The sequence below is a fragment of the Caretta caretta genome, chromosome 10 (assembly GCF_965140235.1).
Source record: "Caretta caretta isolate rCarCar2 chromosome 10, rCarCar1.hap1, whole genome shotgun sequence".
Classification (NCBI taxonomy): domain Eukaryota; kingdom Metazoa; phylum Chordata; order Testudines; family Cheloniidae; genus Caretta; species Caretta caretta.
The window spans coordinates 31,996,090-32,017,679 of record NC_134215.1 but is presented as its reverse complement, the minus strand read 5'-3'; the positions used below and the strand labels follow the sequence as shown (position 1 = coordinate 32,017,679).

Here is a 21,590-nt window from a genome sequence, read left to right as displayed (position 1 = left end):
TGACCTCCTGTAGAACACAGGCCAGAAAACTATGCCACAATAATCCCTAGAGCAGATCTTCTAGAAAATCACCTCCCCGCAGAAGCAGAGGGGTGTAGCTCCCAAACAGCCTTTCGCTGTATTGTCTGGCTTCCCAGAGGAGGGGGCACCATCTCACAGCCTGGCTGGATGCCAACTGGGCTCCCACTTACCACGGGAACATAGACATGGGCTAAGCATGCATGGACAGCTCAGAGAGTTTCATCCCTATGCAGCCCCTCTCCCACATCTCAGCTGCAAACTCTGGGAACCCAGGGTTGGCAGAGTGACTCTCCTGTGGCTGGAACGCCATTCCATGCCCAACCGCACAGCCATGGTGAATGGTTATCTCCATTCCTCACTAGAGGCAAGGTCTTCCCTTGCTGGGGACTTTGTACTGGTGAAAGGATTCTGCACTCATGCCCCTTGTAGCCCTTACCTTCACTTCGATCTTGCCTGCAGCCTGAGGCAGGTGAGCAGCGATGAACCAGTCTCCGGCAGCTGGGGTGGTGATGTTCACAAAGGTGCTGTTCTGCAGGGTGATGCTCAGAGTCATGGTCAGGTTGTAGGATGGGCGGGCAGTTGCGTTCAAGGGAAACTGGGTGCCCAGTGGGTTAATGACGGGAGGGGCTCCGTAACGGAAGTGGCTGCAAGATAAAGCAGGGAAGGATGCACATAAAATGCCATGCCCACCCTCCAATAGCACGAGCACGTACAGCAACAGCGAGGCTGGACTGGATCAACTGGGGAGCAAAAAGGAGGCAGCAGCCTGGTCCCAAGGAGAGCTGCAGGCTGGACTCCAGATGTTGCCTTGCCCCCTCCCATTCTTGACCTGCCGGCAAATCCTCCCGAGGAAAAGAAAGTGGGAACATTTCATTGGCCTGGAAAATAATTAAAGCAGCAGAATGTGCTCAAGGGGTCTGAACTTAGGAATCACCTTCCCTTCCAGCCACCAGTGTACTCAGTGTGCAAACCAACATGGGGGTGACTTTTCAGCCAGCGCAGGACAGAGATCAGAGCAAGAGAACAACCAGCATGTGACCCCAGCACCAAGAGAAGGTGGGTCCAGACACCAGTGACTGATTAAATTCAAGCAGCCACAGGCAGGAAGTTGGGCTGCAGCAGCAAAGGGACATAGGAATTGCCAGGCTGAATCAGACCCAAGATCCACCTAGTTCAGTATCTGGTCTCAGACAACGGCCAGCACCAGATATTTCAAAGGAAGGTGCAAGAACCCTGCAGTCCCACTGTGGGATAACATGCTTCCCTTAGAAGTCTCCTCCTAGCCCTAATAGAAGATGGCTTGAGCCCTAATGTGGGAGGGTTTATAGTCCTTCCAAAACTATAACAACTGAATATTCTCATTACTCATTAAGTGTCCAATTCCTCTCTGAATCTTGCTAAGTTCTGGGCCTCAACAAAACCCTGTGGTGATTACCTGCTGTATAAAAGGGCATTTCCTTTATCAGTGTTGAACTTGTTCCCTTTTAAAGTCATTGACTGTCCCCTTGTTCTAGTGTTAGCAAACAGAAAGAACAGACACTCCCAATCTATCACCTCTAGACAATTATTTGACTGACTTACAGCACCTCTTATCCCTCTCCTCTCTAAGGGAACACTCTCTTCCCAGCCTCAATCATTCACGCTGCTCTTCTCTGAACCTCTAATTCTGCAGTTTCCTTTTTCAGATTGGGTGGCCAGTCCTGCCCACGGGATTCCAGTGACAGACGCACCATTTGCTATAGAATGGCATCACCATATGCCAGCAATGTGGGCAGGAGGGCTTTACCCACAGGGTGCTTGGGAAGAGGGAGCTAAGTGGGGCACTAGGGATGCATTCAGTATGGAGTGCAGGAGGGAGCTGCGTGCATTTCAGGGGGAGAACAGCAGAGTGCAGTTAGAGCTGGGTCCAAGGGCATGGGGAAACTCAGCAACCAGCACCACTCCCTGCCTCTGAGAGAGCAAGCTGCAAGGGACCATACCCAAGGCACTTTGCCAGGCCCCAAGAAAGGATAAGTCCATGTTTATGCTACAAAATTAAGTCTACCTAACTTATGACGGCATGCAGCCGCCGTAGTAATCACATTGCCTGTGCGTGTCTACACTTCGTTCCTTGTGTCAGCAGTGCGCATCCTCACCAGGAGCACTAGTATCAATTGTACTGTCAGCGTGGGGCAGTGTGGGATGGCCCCTGAAAGCCAGTATGAGTTGACATAAGCAACGCAGCATCTACACCAGAGGTCCTCAAACTGTGGGGCACACCCCCCTAGGGAGGCATGGAGGAACATCCAGGGGTTACAGTGGGGCCTGGACCAGCCCCCACGGGGTGGGGGGAAAGGGGAGGGAGCACCACCCAGCCCTTCCCCAGCCCCCAGTTCTGCTCTGGCCCCACCCCCAGTCTCAACCACTGGCTGTGGCTATGTTCCCGACCTGGGGACGAGGCTGGGGGTAGGGCCTGGAGTGGAGCGGCCTCTGGCCAGAGGCTCAGCTGCTGGTCCCCACCGCAGCCTGGCTGTGGCTCCGATCCCACCCCCAGCCTCAGCCCCTGGCCGCAGCCCCACTCCCGAACCCGGACCCAGACCCACCTCCAGCTGCGGTCTCAGCCTCTGTCCCTTTACCTTATCCACATTCCCCCCACTCGAGCCATGGCCCCATTCCCGGCCCCAACAGGGCATGGACAATGGGGGAAGGGAGGAGTGCAACCTTCAAAAGTTTGGGGACCGCTGGTCTACACTGACACTGCATCAACTTACCTCCATCAACTTTGACTCTCTGTCACTCATGGACGTGGAGTTATTAAGTCAGCGCAGCGGGGCCGTTACGTCGGCGGGAGCAAAACTGAAAAGTAGACACTTCCATAACTAGGTCCCTGTAAGCTGCCCGGTGTTGACCTAACTCTGCAGCGTAGACCAGATCTAAAAGTCTACGTACCTCTCCTCCCCACCCCCATTGTCTGGAAAACACAACTAACAACACAAGAAAAGCAGGTTTCAGAGGAACAGCCGTGTTAGTCTGTATTCGCAAAAAGAAAAGGAGTACTTGTGGCACCTTAGAGACTAACCAATTTATTTGAGCATGAGCTTTCGTGAGCTACAGCTCACTTCATCAGATGTATACCGTGGAAACTGCAGCAGACTTTATATACACACAGAGAATATGAAACAATACCTCCTCCCACCCCACTGTCCTGCTGGTAATAGCTTATCTAAAGTGATCAACAGGTGGGCCATTTCCAGCACAAATCCAGGTTTTCTCACCCTCCACCCCCCACACAAATTCACTCTCCTGCTGGTGCTAGCCCATCCAAAGTGACAACTCTTTACATAATCAAGTCGGGCTATTTCCTGCATAGATCCAGGTTTTCACCCCAGGGGGTGGGGGGGATGTGAGAAAACCTGGATCTATGCAGGAAATAGCCCGACTTGATTATGTAAAGAGTTGTCACTTTGGATGGGCTAGCACCAGCAGGAGAGTGAATTTGTGTGGGGGGGTGGAGGGTGAGAAAACCTGGATTTGTGCCGGAAATGGTCCACCTGTTGATCACTTTAGATAAGCTATTACCAGCAGGACAGTGGGGTGGGAGGAGGTATTGTTTCATATTCTCTGTGTGTATATAAAGTCTGCTGCAGTTTCCACGGTATACATCTGATGAAGTGAGCTGTAGCTCACGAAAGCTCATGCTCAAATAAATTGGTTAGTCTCTAAGGTGCCACAAGTACAAGAAAAGCAGTTCAGTGAACATTGTGCGTACAAACAGAGGGCAGGCAAAAGCAGATGCAGCTCATGTTGGAGCTGTACAAGCTTCCCAACTCAGCCCCATTAGTGCAAGACAATTCTGCATTCCCATCCCTGCACCCACAGCTCAGCCAATGCATCTCTATCTACTCCTGGGGGAATTCTGCGCCAAACTAAAAATTCTGCACCAAAAAATTAAAAATTCTGTGCACAATATTTTTAAATTCTGCAAAATTCTGTATATTTTATTTGTCAAAATAATGTGATATAATCACTCTGGTTTAAATTATTTTGGTAATTTATTTAAACTACAATATAATGGATAAAGAACAGGAGTGGGGAGCAAACCCCCTTGCCTAATAGTAATATAGCTAGGTTTTACCCTTTATTTCGAGTCAACAAATATATGCAGCCATATGCTCCATGTTACATCATAGGCAACTGAAGAGCAAATGAGGGAAGGGGAATCAAACTCACAATTTATATTGGCTACTGACCATCTCCAGAAAGGTCAGTAGCAAACAGTTCCTGGAGCACATTTTGACAGGAAATTTTCTCAGTCCAAAAATTTAGACCAGTTCTAAACACTAAAGCACCATAAGCACTTATAAGGCCATACTGTCTTTTACACCACTCTGGCAATGTAAAAAAGCCTTAAAATTTTTACACCTATTTTATACTTCTGGGGGAATTCACAAAGACAGTGGGAATAAACCACTAAGGAGGCAGGCTGCTACATTCTGCTCTGCCTGAGGGGACAGAGCCTGCCTCCATGCTTACCTCCTCAGAAACACCCCGAAGCCCGGTCCCTCCATGCTGAGCGTGCTGCAATAGCGAGCAAGAGGGATAAAGTGTGTCTCTCTCTCTCACACACACACACACACACGCATCCCCCTCCCAGTGGTGATTTACGTCTCTATCGGCTGCTCCGGGTACCCAAACCAACCTGCCTATGCTGCTGGGGAGGGGCACATGACCACTCTTGCAGCTTCCCTTTGCTTCCTCACCAGAAGTAATTTTTTCTGAGGGGAAGCAAAGAAATCTGCGGGGTACATGAATTCTGTGCAAGTGCAGTGACACAGAATTCCCCCAGGAGTATCTATCATGACCTGCAACAGCCAGTCCTGCTCCCAGCGTTGCTGATGGGAGTTCAATGATCCCTCCCACAAGCTCTGCATTTGCATGTTATGAGAAGGAGTAAATAGCACTTCCTTATTTACTTTCTCCCCACCAATCATGATTTTATAGACTAACATATCCCTCCCTTAGTCGTTTCTTTTCCAAGCTGAAAAGTCCCAGACTTCATAATTTCTCCTCATATGGAAGCCGTTCCATACCCCTAATAATTTTTGTTGCCCTTTTCTGAATTTGTCTAGCTTCAACTTCTAGCCATTGAATCATGTAGAGTCCCTTATTAAACGTTTGTTCCCCATACAGATACTTATAAACTGTGATCAAATCACCCCTTAACTTTCTCTTTGTTAAGCTAAGTAGATAGAGCTTCTTGAGTTTATCACTGTGAGGCATATTTTCTGATCCTTTAACCATTCTCATGGCTCTCCTCTGAACCCTCTCCAGTTTATCAACATCCTTCTTGAACTGTGGTCACCAGAACTGGACACAGTATTCCAGCAGCGGTCACACCAGTGCCAAATACAGAGGTAAAACTGCCGTATCGGGTCAGATTAATAGTCCAGCTAGCCCAGGACCCTGACAGTGGCCGGTGCCAGATGCTTCAGAAGGAATTAACAGAATACAGCAAGTTATCGAGTGATCCATCTTTGGTCATCCATTGCCAGCTTCTGGCAGTCAGAAGTTTAGGGACACCCAGAGCACGGGGTTCTTGCCCTGACCATCTTGGCTAATAGCCATTGATGGACCTATCCTCCATGAACTTATTTAATTCTTTTTTTAACCCTGCTATACTTCTGCCCTTCAAAACATCCCCTGGCAATGAGTTCCATAGGTTGACTGTCCATTGTGTGAAGAAGTATTGACTTATATTTGTTTTAAGCCTGCTGCCTATTAATTTTATTGGGTGATCCCTGGTTCTTGTGTTATGTGGCGGGATAAATAATACTTCCCTATTCACTCTCTCCACACCATTCAAAGATATTATAGACCTATATCATATCCCCACTTAGACGTTTCTTTTCCAAGCTGAACCATCTAAGGCTTTTTAATCTCTGCTCACATGGAAGCTATTCCATGCCCCTAATCATTTCTGCTACCCTTATTTGAACATTTTCCAATTCTACTATATCTTTTTCGAGATAGGGAGACGAGAACTACACACAGTATTCAAGGTGTGGGCATACCATGGATTTATATAATGGCATTATGATATTTCTGTTTTATCTGTCCCTTTCCTAATGGTTCCTAACATTCTGTTTGCTTTTTTGACTGCTGCTACACATTGATCCGATGTTTTCAGAAAACTATCCACAATGACTCCAAGATCTCTTTCTTGAGCAGTAACAGATAATTTAGACTCCATCATTATATATGTATAGTTGGGATTATGTTTTCCAATGTGCATTACTTTGCACTTATCAACACTGAATTTAATCTGCCATTGTGTTGCCAGGCACCAAGTTTAGTGAGATCCCTTCGTAACACTTCGCAGTCTGCTTTAGACCTATCTCGAGTAAATCTGTATTGTCTGCAAACTTTGCCACCTCACTGTTTCCCCCCTTTTCCAGATCATCTAGTGCTAGTGACTTATTACTGTTTAATTTACCAACTTGTTCCAAACCCTCCTTAACTGACACCCCACTCTCTGACAGTTTCTCAGGGTATGTCTAAACAGGCAAGTTTCTGTGCAACAATTTATACCACTTTTATTAAAACACTGGCATTAAACCAGAGGTGGGCAAACTACGGCCCGTGGGACCATCCTGCCTGGCCCCTGAGCTCCTGGCCCGGGAGGCTCGCCCCCAGCCCCTCGCCTACTGTTCCCCCTCCCCCGCAGCCATGCCACCATGCGGGCAGTGGGGCTGCAAGCTCCTGCCACTCTGAGCGGCATGGTGAGGGGGTGGCAGCGGCACGCACAGCAGTGGCAGGTTGGGTAGGGGGACACAGGGGGCAGTCAGGGGACGGGGGCAGTTAGGGGCAGGGGAATCCTGGGGGGCAGTCAGGGGACAAGGAGCGGTTGGATGTGGCGGAGGTTCTGGGGCAGTCAGGGGTCGGGGAACAGTGGGGGTTGGACAGGCGTGGGAGTCCCGGGGGGCCTGTCAGGGGGCAGGGGTGTGGATAGGTTGGGGCAGTCAGGGGACAGGGAGCGGGAGGTTGGATAGGGGGTGGGATCCCAGCGGGGGCGGTTTGGGGCAGGGGATCCCAGAAGGGGGCAGTCAAGGGACAAGGAGCAGGTGGTGGTTGGATGGGTTGGAGGTTCTGAGGGGGGACAGTCAGGAGTCGGGAAGTGTAGATAGGGGGAGAGGGCCAGGCGTTTGGGGGGGCACAGCCTTCCCTACCTGGCCCTCCATACAGTTTTGCACCCGGATGTGGCCCTCGGGCCAAAAAGCTTGCCCACCCCTGAATTAAACAGTTGTTGCATAACCACACTGTGCTCTTTGTGACAGTGGAGGGCATCCACATTAGCAGCTCTTGCAATGGCAAAGAGAGCAGTTAATTGTGGTAACTATCCCACTATGCAACTGGCTGCAGAATGCTTTTGGGAAGGGTTTGCAATGCCTCGTGGGGCAGGCACAGCATCACATGATGCAGGTTTCCCAATCCCCCTGTTCCATGGGCATCCTATTAGATTGCCAGCTGCTTTTCAACTGAAGTGGGGGTGGGGGGGAGTGTGACAGGGAGAGTGTGTGTGTATGGAGTGGGGGAGGAGAGAGAGTGTGTTTTGGGGAACAGAGAGTGAGCGCACTGGATCCTCTGCGCTGAAAGGCTTATAACTGGAGATTTTTTTTGCAATGCTGCAACTGAGGAATTTCTGTGCACAAAGTGGCTTGGCAGTGTGTACACCTCGGGAGTTACACCACAGAAAGCTGCTTTACTGCGCAGAAACTTGCCAGTATAGACAAGGCCTCAGATTTGTCATCTAAAAAGAATGGCTCAAGTGTGGGCGTCTCCCTCTCATCCTCATCAGTGAAGACCAAAGAGTTCATTTAGCGTTTCTGCAATGGTCTTATCCTACTTGAGTGCTCCGTGAGCACCTTGATCATCTAGTTGCCCCACTGATTGGTTGGCTTTCATCCAGCATCTGATATTTGGCATGCCTAATTATACTTTTACATTTGACTTCCCAGACTTGAAGCTCCTTTCTATCTTCCTCAGTAGGATATAACTTCCAATTTTTAAAGGATGCCTTTTTTCCTCTCTAACCTTTTCTTTTACTCTGGTGTTTAGCTATGGTGGCATTCTTTTGGTTCTCTTCCCTTTTTTGGGGTGGGGGAGGGGCATACAGTAATTGAGCCTCTATTAAGATGTTTCTAAATAAATGCCTGCAAGCTGCATGGAAACTCACTCTTGTGACTGTTCTTTTAATTTCTGTTTAACTAACTTCCTCATTTTTCTGTAGTTTCCCTTTTTGACGTTCAGTGTTACAGGGGTGGGTTTCTTTGGTATTTTCCCCCCTTACAAGGATGTTAAATTTAATTACATGGTTACTATTACCAAACAGTTCAGCCATATTCACCTCTTGGACCAGATCCTGTGTGCCACTTAGGACTAAAACAAGAATTGCCTCTCCCCTTGTTCGTTCCAGGACTAGCTGCTTGAAGAAGCAGACATTAACAGTGTTCAGAAATTTTATCTCTGCATCATGTCCTAAGGTGACATATACCTACTCAATATGGGGATAGTTGAAATCTCCTATTATTATTAGGTTTTCTGTTTTTGTAACCTTTCTAATCTCCCTGAGCATTTCTCTATCACCGTCACCATCCTGGTCAGGTGGTCAGTAGTATATGCCTACTGCTATACTCATTACTCAAGCATGGAATTTCTATACATAGAGATTCTATGGTACAGTTTGATTCATTTAAGATTTTTACTATATTTTACTCTGTGATTTCTTTCACTCATCTGCAGCATGACCTACCCTGGCATTCCTGTATATTTTGTACCCAGTATTACCATGTCCCATTGATTATCATCATTCCACCAAGTTTCTGTGATGCCTATTATATCAATATCCTCATTTAATACCGGGTAATCACGTTCACCCATCTTTGTATTTAGACTTCTAACCTTTCTATTCTAACTGAGATTCCCCTGTTTATGCATCCCATTATTGCATTACCCCTTTTGGCCATAGCATTGCATGGGGAGCTCATGTTCAGTGGATTATCCACCATGACTCCCAATTCTTTTTCACACTCACTGCTTCCTAGGATACAGTCTCTCCATCCTGTAAGTATGGCCTACATTCTTTGTTCCTAGCCGTAGACATTTACATTTAACCATTCTAAAATGCATTTTGTTTGCTTGTGCCCAGTTTACCAAGCGAACCAGATTGCTCTACATCAGTGACCTGTCCTCTGCATTATTTACCACTCCCCCAATTTTTGTGGAATCTGCAAACTCTTTTACGTTTTCTTTCAGGTCATTAATAAAAATGTAAATGGCATAGGGCCAAGAACTGAGTTTTGTAGAACCGCACTCCCTTGATGATGAGTCCCATTTACAATTACATTCTAAGACCTATCAGGTAGCTACCTTTTAAGCCATGTTGTGTGTGCCATGTTAATTTTATAGTTTTAATTTTGTAGTTTTTTAATCATGTCATGCAGTAACAAGTGAAATGCCTTACAGAAATCTATTTCATCAACATTATCATCTTTATCAATCAAACTTGTATTCTCATAAAAAAAGATATCGAGTTTGATAAGATCTATTTTCCAAAAATTCATGTTATTTGCCATTAATTATATTACGCTCCTTTAATTCTGGAGTAATGGTACTGCAGAGGGTTAGAATGGCAGGTATTATACAATGTGGTCTCTGGAAGCCCACTATCTTCTCACTGCAGTACTGGTCACGACAACATTTGCTGGAATGCTGCTCAATAATAATCATACCATTCATTGACAGAGACAGAAATCTATTAAGTCATCCACTTCAACCATACCAAACCTTTTAAGACACTCTACGCTACCAGACTAAGACCTCAGCTGTGCCAGCCAGTGCCCAGCGCCTGCCATTCAATGGTGCATTGGGCCCAAACTTGCAGCTGCCAAAGTGCCACTGTGGGTCAGAGTTCACACAGTTGGATGGGAGGTGAATGGCAGCAGTGCAGTAAGATCTAGCTCAGAGACTGATCAAGCTCAGGAGAAGCCAAGACTAAAGCAGCAGCCCCAACAGCCTGAATCCACAGTGCTGGGAAGCCCAGCTAGACCCCACTGGTTGCCCGTACACTCGTGGGCCCAACCACACAGAATCCTCTGCCTTTGGTGAAGTCTTGCAAAGTTATAGTATTGAGAGTTTACAGCTTTCCAGCTACAGCAACACTTCTCATGGAAACAGATAGGCCCTCTGCAAACCCAAAGGCAAGGGGTATGAGGTCTTCAAAGGAGGTGTAGGGAACACTGCCCCTGGGGACAGGCGATGCTTGTGACAGACTAGGGCCATCAGCCTACAGGTGGCATCTCTCTCTCTCTCCTGTTGAGACTATTCCACTGTGTATAAATACACAGTGTAGTGAGGCGGTGTGGCTCCCCACCGCCCCAGAGAGGGACGAGCATTTCCGGCCACCAGAGTGGGTGGAGCTACGGAGCTCTGAGCCCACCCCTCCGAGGGTCAGGCAGCGCCCAGGAAGTATAAAGGCTCGACCTCAGAACTCACTGGGAAGACAGTTGCCGGGGAGGCCAGATGCCTCCGACCTGCCCCACGCCTGCTATCCGGAGGAGTTGCCGGGCCTGCCCCACGCCCGCTATCCAGAGGAACCCATGGTGCTGGACCCCCCGGAGGACACCACCGTGACCCAGGTACCACAAGATGGGGAGTGTGGAAGTAGCCTGGGGGCAGCCAACCTTAGTCTGGCTGCAGCACTGCCCAAGCCCATGTTAGTGTGTTGCAGCCAGGATCCCCACTGCACAGCAGCGGGTCTTCTGCTGCTGATAGGGCCCCGGGCTGGGACGCAGTGGAGTGGGAGGGCCGGCGTCCCCCCGCCACCCAACTCGCGGGTGGCAGTCTCCCCCTCTCCCAGGCCCTTTGGAGACTTGGGCCTACTATTGGTACTGCTATTGCTCAGCCCCTGACCAAGGGCCTAGATTCATTGCTACTGCTACTGCTCAGCCCCTGCCTGAGCGCCTGACTCCTTGTTGCCCCGCCCTGACCAAGGGCCTGGGCTTATTGATACTATTTGTACTATTACGGCTCAGCGCTGCCTGAGGACCTGACTAACTGTTGCCCCGCCCTGACCTAGGTCTTACTGTGCTTATTGCAGTTGCCGCAAGGGCCACCAACGGAGACTCCCACGGCCAGACTAATTCCCCCAAGACATCAACAGTGTGTTGTGAGGTGGTGTGGCTCCCCGCCACCCCGGAGAAGGACGAGCCCCGGCTAACCTCTTTACACACAGACAATCACTGGGCCAGAGAGAGCGAGCAAGAATGACTCTATAGTCTGGTGGTTAGGGTTTACATCTGGGAGGTGAGACACCCAAGTTCATATCTTTGTTCCAATGACTATTTATACACAGTGGAACAGTTTCCACAGGAGAGATTGAGCCCTATCTCAGAACATCCCACAACTCTGTGGTTAGGGCACTCTCCTGCAGCGTGGAAGATCCAAATTCACATCCCTGCTCCGCATCGGGCAGAGGGAGGAATTGAACTTGGGTCTCCCATACCTCGGGCCAGTGCCCTAATGACTGGGCTGCAGCTTATAAGGGAGACACTGCCACCATCTCCACACAAAAAATGCTTTTGGCCAAAACTATTTGGTGGACGTGTGTCTCATTCACAGTTTGTTTGCTGAAAATGCATTACACAGATTTTAAATGCACAAAAAGCATACACAAGTGCAAAACACAGAGGGAGGAACTCACCCTTCAAAAAATCAGGAGTTGCAGCTTAGGCAAATTCCCCTCTGGGCTGATAAAAGCCCAAAAGGAATTTTAACGGGGGAGGTGATTAAAATCAATGTCCATGGGTGCCAGGTTATACATACATGGTGATGTCCATACTGGTGCACTCAGGTCCTTTTCCCTTGGACGCCTGCAGGAGCCAGCGCAGCAGAACCGTGTCCTCCGGCACTTGGAAGCGGAACAGCTTGGCGTTCTCATACCAGCTGTAGAAGGACAGCTTCTGGGCACTCTGAGAGAAATACTCAGAGATGTACAGGAGGTCTGGAAGGGAGAGAGCAGAGCACAAGTTAGGGACCCTTTATGCAGGTCCTATCCACAAGGATGTGTGGGTGTTCTAGTGTCACTGGAAAGAACCCTGTTACTTCACCGACTTCTTACACAGGACCCTGTGCTCTCACCTTCTGCCACAATCCAGTCAGTCACCTATGTGCCACCTTAGCCCTGCTTCTGAGAGAGGGACAGTCAATACCATCAGCATTAAGCAGACACATGCCAATCTCACTACTCCCGTCACACTGCAAGATCACACTTGCATGCAGGCCAAGCCTTCAGTAGCCAGGATATGCCAGAGGAGGAGGAAAGGGCATCCTCAGCACTGCTTAGCTGGATAGACACATTACGTCCCATGCAGTCTAGTTACCAGATAACATGGGGGTCAAGGTAGAAGGGAGGGGACCAAGGACAGAGACAACCCAGAGCGACCCTCAGGAGGGGAAGGGGAGAAGCCAGTCAGGGAGATGCTAATGGCACAGTCAGACATAATGGAGGCAGTAAAGCCACTAAGCAAACAGCCATAAAAGCCCAACAGCAGGTGGATGGAGTGAATAACTGGGCCAAAATGAGCTGGCTGGACCCAGGAGGATGAGGCTCACACGGAGGCCTTGGACTTGGCATGCAGTGGCTTTGGAGCGTGGATAGAACTTTGCATCTCAGTGACTGGCTATACCATCACTAAGAAAAGAACCATGTCTTACTCCCCTTGTTTGCACTGTGTCACTCCCATCCCTTGGCTGGTTGCGAGGGTATCAGTGTTTTGTAGCACACTTTCACAATTTATTTTCAATTTAAGACCACATTTAGAATGACAAAAGCTTATACAATCCTCAGGCCCTGACCTCTCTCTTCCAAATGCACCTTCCAATGCCTGGCTTTGCTTCCTAGCCCTGAAAGGCCAACAAGACGTGGTGAGACACAAGGTGGCTCATGGTAACTCAGGGAGTGCACTAGCACACAGAGCTAGGCACTGAGTGTCCGTACCCAAGGACTCCTGGGGCAGCAGGGCTCTGAACAGTCTACTGGCCTGAATATTACACTAGGGAGGTTCAACAGAGTAGTCACGCTGCCCAAGACAGACATGGAGATCAAACTCAAGTTTCTCTTGCCCAGTAACTAGGGGACACAGCTCCCAGGTGTGGGGTAAAAAGTTCAGCCCTAACCAAAATTTATAGGATGCAGCAGCCAGGAGGCTATTGTGGATACAGAGCACTTACGGTACCGCTATACTGCTGTAAGAGACCAGCAGGATGGCTGCAGCTGGCTTGGCTCAGCTGGCTTGGGCTGTGGGTCTATAAAACTGCTGTGTAGACATATGGGCTTGGAGCTGGAGCCCAGACTCTGAGACCCTGCCAGGAGGGTAGATCTCATAACCCAGGCTCCAACCCACGCCTGAATGTCTATGCTGTGATTTTATAGCCCTGCGAGCTGAGTCACCTGACCTGGGCTCTGAGACTGGATGCCAAGGGTTTTCTCATTGCAGTCTAGACATACCCTAAATGACTGGCGCTGGGAAGAGAGCATGGCGGCAGAGAATTAGCAGACAGCGCTCTGGTTTCTGCCGATGTGCATTGGAACAAGTGACCCAGGCCATTCTATGCCTGCTGGGAACACAGGCTTCCTAACATTCAACAATGTTCTGGGGAGAAGGCACCTCTTCACATTCTTCCCAAATTCCATTACTACTTCTTTCTACCCACAATTTCCTTGGCACCAGGAGAAGATGACTCCTTTGAGACCATTTTTACTTCTATTGAGAAAGAAGCAGAGCAGTGGGTGCTGTTAAGTAATTCAAAAGGCTCTGAAAGCTTCATAAAGGGCCTGCTTAGAGCAGAACATACACTGGGCTAGGGAAGCCTATTGAGAAAGTAGGGGAGCCTATTGCCAACAGGAAACGTGACTGATACCTCAAAGCAGGAACTGGCCTGGCCTGCACTCAAGGCACTGCAATTCGACAGGGTAATCCTGGATTTAATTTCTTGGCACACAGGCCCAGTTTTTCACTCAGCCACTTAGGCTTTCAGGTTCCTGCTACAGACAGAGCTCCCTGGTCTGCAGAAAAACAGCTTGAGAGTGTAAATTAAAGAGAGGGGACCTGCTCTCACTCGACTCAATGGGGTGATAACTCTTGAGCCCAAGGAGAACCATTCCAATAACATCCTTTAATATTTCACACCCAGTTAATGCTTTTATCCAGGGGGATCAGGTGTACGGTACAGTTGGTAGTGGTACTGTTGGACCCTGGGGGCACTGTGTTCATGTGGGGTGGATAGTAGATCTATAAACTTCTATTTCTGGCTCTGCTACTGACCTGCAGGGTGACCATGCGCTAGTCACTGCACCTCTCTATGCCCAGTTTCCCCATCTGTACAATGGGATCATGATGCTTACTTTCCTTGTAAAGCACTTTCAGATGATGAATGCTATACCAGAGCTAGGTAATATTATATTTGCTGTCTCTGGGTTATTTGATTTGTTCTGGGGAACTGAGGGGGTGGGGGGTGTCTATTTATCATGTTGATTTAAGATTGCCAAGGGCACGCATGGGACAGGCACTTTTGGAATTTACAAACACACAAGAAAGTCAATAGCTATTGGAGAGCATCAGCAGCTCTTCCACTTCTCCCCACCCCTGCTTTGACCCCAGCCAATAGATCTCAAAGTTGCTGGGAGCATCATCACAGAGCAGCCTTGGGTGAAGTAGGGGGTCAGGATGACTCAGACTTGGAAAAATAAACTAGGCTGTGAGTTCTTGTCCTTTCTCCCTTCCTGGGACTGCTCCACCTGCCCTACTGTCATGCTGCTCCCCCTCTTCCCAGGAACTCTACTGGGGGCTTTTGAGATTAGCTAGTAGCTCACTGAACACTTTATAAATGAAACAAACATTTAAAGCAGCCACTGCCTGTAAGCACCAGGGGATCTGGTTGGGGGAAGAACAGGTAGACAGGCATATGGGGAGATGGAAGAGCCACACAGGTGTCTGTACCAGTTTAAATGACCTTGAAAAATACTTCAGCTAAACATGCACAAATTGTGTGTAGACAAGGCCTTTGCCATTTCTTGGATCATCTCCATCCTCCCCTAAGGATAGCTAAAGGCACTGAAATAATTCCTTAGCCTCCTTGGGGTGATTTGGCTTTGAACAGGTTAATGCTAGAGATCTACTGGATATGTGCTAAGCACAGCTGTTAGTGCAGGAGGACTGAGCAGAGCCAGACAGCAGCTGGGAGCAGAGCCAGTGGGTGCAGGCCAGCACCATAAAATCATAGACGATTAAGGTTGGACCTCAGAAGGTCATCTAGTTGCTCAAAGCAGGACCAACCCCAACTAAATCATCCAGAGTTTGGATCTGACAGAACATGAGGAGGGAACAGCCTTTCTGCAGTTTTAAGGTCAATTTCTGACCCTGATGTGACAGGCTCTGCTCCCAGCTTCTGTGTGGAGCAATGTCAATCAATCTACACCTGGCTTATTCTGTCAGCTTCATTTAGCAAACTGATACAAACCCCAGCCAGTGAACCAATTTTCAATACAATTGTAGAAATCCAGTGTAACCTGTGTGTGGACAAACATGACGAGATGGCTTCCCTTTCATATGACCTTTTAGACAAGCATTCAAAGAACCCAGCTTTCTGTGCTGGATGTTGTACAAACACAGTAAGGGACAATCCCTGCCCCCAAAGAACTCACAGTCTAGGTCGGTCATGAGACACATGGGGATGAAATCAGGTATGGGAAAGGACAGAATTACCATAGTAGGAGTTTCTTCTCATGTAGTCTCGCTACTTGCACAGAGCAGCTCAGCATCTGCTAGCTACATCCAGAGGACAGGTCAGGCCAGTGGGATTTAAAGGGAGATGCAGAGAAAACAGATGAATTGAGACAAACCATTGTGAGCAGAACTACATTGTACACAGTGAAGCTGTTGCAAAGAACAACAAATTCCCAGGCAGGTGAAAGGCAATGCCCTTCCCCCTACCCATGAGTGAGTGAGGGGATATTGCCAGGGGCAGCTCCCCCCACCAGTTATAGCTCATCAGCGATTAGTGAGTTGGTGTTCACTTGGCTCAGGTATGGTGCAGCTGTATGATTAGAACCCTGCGTGGATATAAAATTTGTATCTGCATCTGATCTGTGATCCACAAACATGGTCCACAGATGTAAAGCGAGTATCTGCAGATTTGCAGGGCTCCAAGTATGATGAGTTGTCTCGCTATTTAAAATAAGGGAAACCCCACTTTCTTTGCTCATGCCTTCAGTGGGGCTGGCTTCCTCATGACATCATCCCTGGGAATGGTACATCCCTGCTGGGAAAGTTTGTTCATTTGGCCCTTAGAAATTCCCCTTAGGCTCTAAGATCAAAGCCTGATTTTGAACTGTGTGTTGGAGGTCTCAGTCACGGGCTCTGTCTACCCCCCACCACCAGAAGTGCACTGTGCCAGGGGAGGGAGGGTGGCAGCATTAGGGTGGGGTTGGTTAACCCACCAAACAGCATGCCAGATGAGGGCTAGAGTACAGATGTACCAAGAGCTGGCTCCCAGCGATCATCAGCAACTTGAACAAACACTGCAAACAATGAGGGAGTAGCCAGGGAAACCCGAAAAATAATACTGTCAAAAGGATAACCAAGGCCAAACATAAACCTTAAAGAAGCAGCTTCCTTAAAACAGCCTGTGCCAGCAATGACTGCAAAAACCCTGTTGCACTCAAGGCAGTCAGCCCACACTGGGCTCTCCAGGGCAGCGGAGACTCTGTACCTGGCCATGGGAGTTGTTAGAGTCACAGAGAGAGCACAAAGGCTAGATCAACTACCATACAAACTCCACTAGGTAACCAGTGGCAGCTCAATGCAGAACACAGCAGACAGCTAATGCTCCATTAAAAACAATGTTGGGTGGGTCTGAAGAGAGGGTTCAAACCATGGGTCAATTATCTCCTTACTTCCAAATGCTGAGTAGTGGGGTCCCAAAAAAATCTTGGGGCATGGACTGTGTCTTTGTTCTGTGTACAGTGCCTATAGCACAATGGGGCCCTTGTCTTAGACCACAATACAAATAAATCTAGTTATGAACACCTTGACCCCAAATTACTTACATGGACACTGTCAACTTAAAACATCACACTTCCTGTTTTTTTAGTGGGTTACGAACAGCTCGCTAGGGCACAGTCTGGGCCATCCTGTGGTCAGCATTGCATTCTGGGCACCACTATAACACAGAGTAAGCATTCAGTTTGTTTCCTTTGTACATGTGCCTATCACCAGTGCTACTGGCTCCCTTGTAAACACACATTCCTCATTTTTGTGGGTCCTTCTCATTTTGTAAGATAAGAAAACATGATTGAAAATCAGTCCTTGGCAGGAGCAGTATCTGGAACAAGCATGATTAAGTCATGGTTTGACTGACTAGATTTCAAGCTGATGGTGTTTTGTACACTTAAAATTGAAGATTCACTTTACATGGAAAGAAGCTGAAGCACCTCACAGAGAGAAAACAAAGGAGACTCCATGAGCTGACACCATTACTGGATTTCTCTACACTAGGGTAAATACCACAACTCTTAAAGCATAGGCAATCCCATTGACAGCATCTCTCATGGACAAGCCCAAGCACAAATTCAAACCAGACAGGTAGTCACACACATCAGAACAATTCCTTTCCCCCCATGTCCAAGATTGGAAGGAAATGGTCCTGTTTCAATGAACCTCTCTGGACATGGCCATGTTATAACCTGCCGCCCTCTGCATCCTGACCCAGGGCAGAGTCACTGCTGTCTGGACACTGTTAAGGGCAAGGGACCTTCACGCAATGTGAAAATTAGAACAATGTGGATGGCAGGGACAAGGGGCATTAACATGATCAGGCATGAACTATGCAACAACCTGCAGCAGACAATGACAAGAGCAAAAACCAGAAGACCCAGTTCTGCCCTGTTTATCACCAGTCCTGTTCACTCCAAGGACAAAGTGCTACAGAGGGAGTGGCTAGAACAACTGTCAATAGGGGCTAGGCTCTGTAGTCAAAGAAACCTTTGTAACCTTTTGTCCTTGAGAATCATAAGGAGTCAGGTCAGTCCTGCCACTTTCGAACTTAGTTTCTAATTATGTTTATTTTACTCTGTTTTGAGCTGCCTTTATTACAAGCAATGGCATAGTGCCGTTTGCTTTCCATTGCTCTGTAATGGATTCAGAGACTACCCCATTTGCCCTTTCAGCTGGGACTTACAGCTCTGCAGGAGTTAAAAACACAAATATTTGAACAATGAGCCATGCTAAGGGATGGCAGCCACAAGATAAGTGTGGGTTGATTACTCCAGCAAATGCCATGCTGGGAGGGTTGGCAGCGCTAGGACAGAACTTTCACAGCATCACTGACATGCTTCCCTAACTGATGAAGCTGAGTTGGAGAATGGTCTCTGGCAGTAGGGAATGCATGCATGATCCAACTCAGCATGGGTGGGGAAGGATCTTGCACTACAACCTGGCCTCTAGGAAAGGAAGTATGTGGTCTCAGCAGGATGCATGCTCCTCCCAAACAGCACCAGAATGCATTCCCAGGATGCAGGCCAGCTGAGCAGTCAGCTGAGGAGCGTGATAGCCCACCTGGAGGGGACTTCCAAGTAGAACATGAGTGACGAAGCACCTCAGATGTGGCCTGGGAACAACTCACCACGATCTTTTGGATAATCCTCTTCTGAGGCTTCTCAGACAAGCCAGTTTGTAGCCAGGATAGGGCAACAAAGACAATTTTGAAAAGTTTTCAAAATGGCATTCCACATTTTTAGAACAGCTTGTCCACCTAACTAGGAGTGTGTGGAAAGTCTCTCAAGTGATCTTGGTGCAAAAGGGACTTGCCTTTTTAGACACATCCAGCTCCCTGACCCTCAGTGTGGGTCATCTTCCCCACTGCTTAAATGCCCCTTACGCAGGCTGAGCAAAAAAAGTCCTAAACTCTTGTTAATTCCATTTCACTAATGAACTCACATATAGAACCAGCGATCAGTGAGGAAGTCAAAAGCCAGGTCTGTTGTGCCAGTCCTCTGTTGTTCCACTTCCACCCCTTGCAAACAGCACAAGGCACCAGAGTATGACTCATTGACCATGGAATTTGACTATACTAAACAGAGTCTCAACTGATAGAGCATATGGATCGAATGCTCTTGACTTTAACCCACCTTATGTTCCAAATATCCTGGGGCCAACATGCCTACAACCAACACTGCAAACAACTTTCCTAGATAGCCATTTCCCACTGATTCTGAAAACTCTGCCTGGTGCCTAGACATATAGGGAGGAGGCAGTTCTGAGGATCAGAATGAAATCTTACACACACACACAGACAGAATTCTGCAGCTTTGAAATTATGCTACATATAAACATTTAGAGAGCTTCTGGATTGACTACTCCACACCTGAACATAGCCATTATATGAACAACATACCCTCATATCTCAATGTCTGTACTTTGACCCATCAACCTTTCAACCCCAATAGGGGATACTGCAGATTATGTATTCCCTATGCCACCCAATCTTAAACCGAATTTCGCACCCCTTGATAATCTGTACATTATTCCCTGATAACCAAAACCTCCTATACTTAAACTCTATACCGTTCATTTTTTAAAAAATCTTAATAAAATTTTTAAATCTGAATGACCTTCCTAGGCAGTACATTCAGTCCAACATATTTAATACAGGCAGCAGAATTTGCCAGGTGAAGAATTTGCCAGCACATGCAAGAGCTGGAAAGAGATCATGATTTGATGTGCCCATAGATGCAACTGCTAAATAAATCTTAGTCTCTAAGGTGCCACAAGTACTCCTGTTCTTCTTGCGGATACAGACTAACACGGCTGCTACTCTGAAACCTGCTAAATGAGAATGAGCCAGGCTGCACAAGCCAATCACCATCACCAAATTCCACCAATGCTCAGAGCACTGGTACAGAAATGTCTAGCTGTGATAATTCCACAGGGCCAGGAGTTTAGAAATTTCACCCTCTTCCAGGAAGGGTGACACACAGCATATGGGACCCTAAGTCAGAAGAAAGCCACATACACAAGGACCAAGAGCTCAGCCGAAGCAGCGTACTCAGCTCCTCGCATGCAGCTCTCCAGTAATGACGTGAATAATGGCCACAGTTTAACGGGCTGAAATTAGGAGCCACCTCCAACACTCAATTTCTATAGGGTCAGCCAGCTGGAGCACGGAGAGACAGAAGGAAAGAGAACAGACACTGCGCAAACTGCTAAGTCCCCTCAGCCAGCTCAGAACAGAGCAGTGGCCCCTGGATTCCCACTGCACAGCTGGTCAACAAGCTCTAGACAGACCGCCAGCTGCCCCGTTTCCAAGCTTAGGCTGCCCTAGAGGCTGATGAGGCCGGGAAGCAACATGAGAGAGGCTGACTCCCCTCCTCCAGCCAAGGGAGTATTCAAGCTATTTCCATTGCCCCCCTCTCAAACCCCGGCATTAGTTTGGTGCCCTCAGCACCGCTCCTGCACAGCCTGGCCCGCTTCCTGCATCCCCCGCCTCCGCTGTCCTTCGGGAAGCAGGGAAAGCGACAAGGGGCCGCGGTGGCCGGGCCAGGCTCCGGGACGCTCCCGCTCTCCATACCGGCGGGCCTAGCGCACGGGCTCCCCCCACCCAGGGCTGGGGCTGCCCTCGTAGTTGCCAAGCACCCGGCCCCCTAAGCGCGGCACCGCACCGAGTTCCCAGGACAGGTCTCTGGAGTCGGGAGGGGCCCGCGGGAGCTCCCCGGTGCCCAGCGCCCGTTCAGGACGGCTACCCGGGCTGTGCCCGCCCCTGCTGTGCGCCTGTGCCCGGGGGGCGCAGAGCCGGGCGGCGCAGCAGGGGGCGCCGGGCTCTGCCCCTCAAGGCGAGACCCTGCTGGGTGGGGGTCTCAGTTCCGCCCCGCTCACTACTCACCCCCGGGGCCGCCGGGCCGGCTGCTGCCGGCGGCGGGAAGCGAGAGAAGCTGCAGCAGCTGCAGGAGGAGGAGCCCGAGCGCTAGGCCCGCTGCCCGCACCATGGCACCGGCTGCGCTATCCCGGCATCGCCGCCCGGGGCCGCGGACTCCTTCCGCCGCGGGCCCCCATCGCCGCCCTTGCGGCTCCCTGGCTGCTGAGTCCCGCCCCGCCGGCTTCCGCGGCCAGGCCCGGCCCGGCCCCGCTCCGCCCGAGGGGAGGGCCCAGCCTCAGGCTGGCCGGGGTGGGGAGCTTCCTCTATCCCGTGCGAGGGGGACGGGAACGACACCCCACCACACACACACAGGCACCCTGACCTCGGAGTGACCCCTCACGCCATAGAGCTCCTAGTGACCCCCCCAGGCACCTCCCACTCTGGAGTGCCCCCCTCAGAGACTCCCCTAGCCCCAAGAGAGTTCCCTGTACACCGCGCCTCTGGAGACCTCCCCAGGATGACCCCTCACCCCGCAGTCACCCATCCCCCCCGACAGTTCTCTAGGGTGCACCCCATAACCCTGGAGCTGGGAGCAGGACTCTGGTGATTACTGCTGGAGCTGT

The 21,590-nt window shown here is 49.3% G+C and overlaps 1 protein-coding gene across 2 annotated transcripts in view; it reads right to left on the bottom strand.

The window, feature by feature from the left end:
- The window catches only part of PGAP6 (post-GPI attachment to proteins 6), a 47,043-nt gene extending 25,749 nt beyond the window's left edge, over nt 1-21,294 (bottom strand). The window contains exons 1-3 of one of the 2 annotated variants that reach the window (XM_048865937.2): nt 20,995-21,294; nt 11,881-12,058; nt 458-665 (exon numbers count right to left, since the gene is read on the bottom strand). In XM_048865937.2, coding sequence (XP_048721894.2) covers nt 458-665; nt 11,881-12,058; nt 20,995-21,097 — 489 coding nt within the window. In that variant the 5' untranslated portion in view covers nt 21,098-21,294. The remainder of the gene's footprint in view (nt 1-457; nt 666-11,880; nt 12,059-20,994) is intronic. The other variant, XM_048865938.2, reaches the window with a different exon arrangement.
- Nucleotides 21,295-21,590: the final 296 nt, after the last annotated feature.